The 4,953-nt window shown below is 33.2% G+C and overlaps 1 protein-coding gene across 1 annotated transcript in view; it reads left to right on the top strand.

Annotated features, from left to right (window-relative positions):
* The first annotated feature begins 345 nt into the window (after positions 1-345).
* Positions 346-4,953, top strand: part of LOC106477176 (filamin-A-like) — an 8,554-nt gene continuing 3,946 nt past the window's right edge. Inside the window, exons 1-4 of the mRNA XM_013937767.2 lie at positions 346-486; positions 1,112-1,360; positions 2,509-2,679; positions 3,803-4,018. Of these exons, the coding sequence (XP_013793221.1) occupies positions 1,180-1,360; positions 2,509-2,679; positions 3,803-4,018 (568 nt within the window). The 5' untranslated portion in view covers positions 346-486; positions 1,112-1,179. The remainder of the gene's footprint in view (positions 487-1,111; positions 1,361-2,508; positions 2,680-3,802; positions 4,019-4,953) is intronic.

The raw sequence follows: 4,953 nt of genomic DNA, 5'->3' as shown, positions 1-4,953 counted from the left end.
TTAGTTGTTTGATTCAAGATAAAGTAAACAGTATAAGGTAGTTGGTTGTATTCAAAATGTGCCTTACAATGTTTCAATAAGTACTTATATCTTAGTTTGTTTTATCTTGAATCAAACAACACAACCTACAGCTTTGATTACATCATAAGTTCATTCAGATTATTTCAAACCTGTCTAATCATCTCTGAAACATTCTAATAAATAATTGAAGGAAAAATAAGTATTCTACGGACAATATCCTGACTGAATTGTATATATTTTCACTAACTTGGATATGAAAAAAGGTTAAAAGTACTCCATTATTACATGTCATTGTCATCTAACTTTCTTACTTGTCCTAACCTTTAGCGGAGTTTAATGTCTGGACGAGGGAAGCTGGTGCAGGCAGCCTCTCTTTATCAATAGAAGGACCCTCAAAGGCTGAGATTGATTTCAAGGACAGAAAAGATGGTTCTTGCTATGTGTCCTATGTTGTTCAAGAACCAGGTAAACATGGATTTCTCTACAGATTTATATTTAGTTTAAAGATGTTGTAAAGATAAAATCTTTAACTTCCTATGAAACATTATCACATATAAACACAAATTTGTATTTCTTTTTCCAGAGTAGAATTTTATGAAATAATATGTGTTGCTTCCAACTAAGAGATATATATTTTACACATTATAGATATTATTATCGAAATATGTAATGCTTGTTTTCTAGCAGAGTATCATGATGTACGAGTAAGGATGTAACACTTGTTTTCTATAGAATATCATGATGTACGAGTAAGGATGTAACACTTGTTTTCTATAGAATATCATGATGTACGGGTAAGGATGTAACACTTGTTTTCTATAGAATATCATGATGTACGAGTAAGGATGTAACACTTGTTTTCTAGAGAATATCATGATGTACGAGTAAGGATGTAACACTTGTTTTCTAGAGAATATCATGATGTACGGGTAAGGATGTAACACTTGTTTTCTATAGAATATCATGATGTACGAGTAAGGATGTAACACTTGTTTTCTAGAGAATATCATGATGTACGAGTAAGGATGTAACACTTGTTTTCTAGAGAATATCATGATGTAAGATTAAGATGTAAATATTTTATTTCTAGGTGAATATCGTGTTGGCATTAAGTTCAATGATCAGCACATCCCACATAGTCCATACAAGGTGTACGTCATGCCTCCTACTGGAGATTCAAAGAAGGTTGAGTTGGGTGCAATACCTGAAGGAAACCTCAGAGTCAATAAGCCTGTGGCATTCACAGTTCACATGAATGGTGCCAGGGGCATGTTAGATGGCAAAGTGGTTGCTCCTTCTGGGTGTGAAGATGATTGTTTTCTTGTTCCAATTGATGAAGGTAAAAGTTAGGTTTTAAGTTGTAAAGGTAGATTCTGGATGTTATAGACAGTGTTTCCATCTTCTAAATGGACAATGGTTAGTTTTATGTTGGACTTGGGGTATACACACACTTGTAGTATTTAATAGAATTTTTGTGAAATGATGTTATATATATTTTACTTTTAATGAAGGAACTGTAAAATATAAGTTCTCGAAGTGGTGAATTGTTTTATTGTTCGATATAGAGTCAGCTTGAAATTAGTTTCTTAAACTACCTGAATGAAGATAACATATTATCAATTTTCAACTGCCATACACATTTGTGAGAAGCTAGAAGTTTTTTTTCCTGCAGAAACATTGTTCATGTTTCATCAGTTCTCTCCAGATAAAAAGAGACTTATTAGTAGAAGTGTTAAAAGTAACCATAATGAGCTGGGTCATATCCATAGTACAATAAGTGATCAAATTCAGCCAGCCCATGTGTAAGACTTAAAAACAAACATCTGAAAATGTTAGAAGTAGACTGGTTATTTAGTAGACTGAACTAAGTTGATAGCGTATTATGTTTTAGTTTCTTTTCTTGGCCATTATTAAAACAAACTAGTTGATTAATGTAATAGCATACAAAAACCTAATTGGACTGGCAACAGGAAACCATCAAGTGCCACTGTTTGTTACATAACATTTTTTGATAGAACTGTCACCTTTCCTACAATCACATTAATTTTTATCACAACTTCTATGAATGCAAGTAAAATGTATAAATTTAAGGGTTACCTTTCTTTCATTATAATTTACTGCAAAATCCAGATTGATTAGAATTTTAAAGTTAAAACGATTGTACCTAGGTTAAGTTGATTGGGCTGTCTGTATACATGGATAATACAAAAAAGCCTAAATTGTTAGGTTTAGGAAATGCTCCAACTTATGACCTTCAGCCAGTGATTTAGACTCTGGTTATTTCACCAGTTTGAAGTGCATTGAAAGATGATCTGATCACTATTTATGATAATTAAGAATGTGTGGGATAAAAAAAACATTGGTAAATCACATTAAACTTATAAAACCCTGGTGCTTTTGAAAGGTAGACCTGCCTTATCAGAAAAAAATGCATAATTAATCTTTAGTAATATGAGTAATAAACAAAACAATTATTTTTCAACACAGATCTGTGGGCTCTGCGGTTCATCCCAAGAGAAAATGGCATTCACCAAGTCCACATTCGTCACAATGGTGTCCATATACCAGAGAGTCCTTTCCGTGTCCGTGTTGGTCAGGAGGGTATTGATCCCACTTCAGTTCGTACCTTAGGTAATGGACTGAAGGAATGTAAGGCAGGTAAGTCTTAAAACATTTTCTGTTAAACAAAAAAGAAGGTCGTTGATCCCGTACTTTTTGACAAGTGTTCTTGGAAGTTCATCCATTTTTTGATGTGTATCATCTTCTTAGTGAAATTGGATATTCTTTTTACTTCTATTCACAAATTAATCTTGGTTTGCAACTTAAACCTAATGATTTTAATATATTTTTTGGTAACGTACAGTGAAACTCAAGTGAGACTTCTTTCTTAAGAATTTCATAGGCCTAGTCCTAAGTTTCAACTACTAGAGCTAGGCTATGGTTTTAGGCTTAAATGTATCAAGTTTACACAAAATGTTGTGGACCTGAAGTAAGGCAAAAGAATATGGTATTCACAAATAAAACTGTAGTTATTTAAAAGGAAATGCATTGCAGAACAACAAGAAAAAGTGAGTCTGCTATATTTATGAACTGGATAGCCTTTTGTGCAGTTGACAACTGTTGCCGCTGCAGTAGAAGGAAAAAAAAAGGTTTTTATAAGGCAAAGACAGGAAGGATTGTGCTAATACCAGGCTTTTAGTCAGACCAGGCGTGTGGTCTTCGTGCAGTATCCCAACATCCTAGATTATCTACATCAGAGGCCACCTTCATATCTGCATTTTAAGGGAAATGGACCTTCTACTTATACTAATTCAAATGACCCTTTCACTTTGGTATGACCCACACAATACAGGAACACTGTAGTATCTAACCTTGCTTAGAACAGAGTAGGGTTGGCTAACTTTTTGTCACAAGGATGTTAACTAAGTGTTAAAACAACTGTTTGAAATTTGTCTTTTAAACTGTCTAAATGAGGGTAAATGTTTTCAGCTATAATGGCTGGAGATGGCTTGAATGGGTAATGAAGAAAAACTTTAATATAAGTTTAACATAACAGCAATGTTTCGACAAGGTTTTGTCATCATCAGGTATATTAAAGTTTTTCTTCATTACCCACTCAAGCTATCTCAAACCATTATTAGTCTCAAAATGGGTTCCTTGTCATCGAATTTTCAGCTATAACTTCTCTATACATTTGTGAGAAGATAGAAGTAGTTCTGTTTTGGGTTCTCTTTCCCTGATCATGTTAATCTCAGTGGACAAATCTTTATGTTTGTTGCAGGAACTCAGGCAGACTTTACAGTGGACACCAGAAATGCAGGACTGGGAACTTTAGCTGTAACTATTGATGGCCCATCAAAGGTTTCCATGGACTGTACGGAAGTTGAGGAAGGGTATAAAGTTCGCTATACTCCACTGGCTCCTGGTGACTACTTCATCATTGTCAAATATAATGGTAACCACATAGCAGGAAGCCCCTTCAAAGTTCGATGCACTGGTACATTTCTTTTAATTTATGTTAATAAAGGTTTTCCTAGAGAAAATTAGTGTTTTGTTTCACACATCTCTGTCTTATTCTTGTAAGTGAAAATAAGGCTTGTTAATCTAAACGTTTTTTTTTATTACAGATAAACAAGTAAGTATGTTATGTAACAAGAACGTAAACGGATGAGACAATAAAACTGTACATAAATTTAAAAATCAACTAGAAAATTATAACCTGACATTTCAACTATCAATGGTAGTCATTTTCAAGCCTCTCACAAGTTGTGGTAATTACATTGTTACTTAAGTAGTGCCATCTGTTGGCTCATCCTTAAATGATAATAAAGTTTTGTACATCTGAGCAAGGGATTTTGACCAATATCTGTTGGACCTGCATTTACTGTATGCCATCTTTCTAAAAATCCCTTGCAGACATGATTTTGTTAAAACTTGTAATTCTTCTAATCAATAATATGATCCATTACAGAACAAGTACTACTAGAACAGATTCCTTAGAAAAAGATAAACTAATTTTACTCAAAATCCTTCCAGAAATGAAGTTATGACATTCCAAAAACTAGGTTTACACTTCCTTAAATTCAGGGTTTGGGTAAAAAGTTATCTAGAAGTTTTTCTGTGAATATTATTTTTTATATTGCTGTTTTTCTAAACTCTGATTTTCACTTATAGACATGGTTTGGTGTATCCTAAAGATATGTCCTTTAGTAAAAATATTTCAAGCCATGATTTTCACTTATAGACATGGTTTGGTGTATCCTAAAGATATGTCCTTTAGTAACAATATTTCAAGCCATGATTTTCACTTATAGACATGGTTTGGTGTATCCTAAAGATATGTCCTTTAGTAAAAATATTTCAAGCCATGATTTTCACTTATAGACATGGTTTGGTGTATCCTAAAGATAAGATATGGCCTTTAGAAAAAAT

The sequence above is a fragment of the Limulus polyphemus genome, unplaced genomic scaffold (genome assembly GCF_000517525.1).
Source record: "Limulus polyphemus unplaced genomic scaffold, Limulus_polyphemus-2.1.2 Scaffold13170, whole genome shotgun sequence".
Taxonomy (NCBI): domain Eukaryota; kingdom Metazoa; phylum Arthropoda; class Merostomata; order Xiphosura; family Limulidae; genus Limulus; species Limulus polyphemus.
Note: the sequence above shows the minus strand (reverse complement) of the source record. Positions and strands in the feature narration are given on the sequence as shown.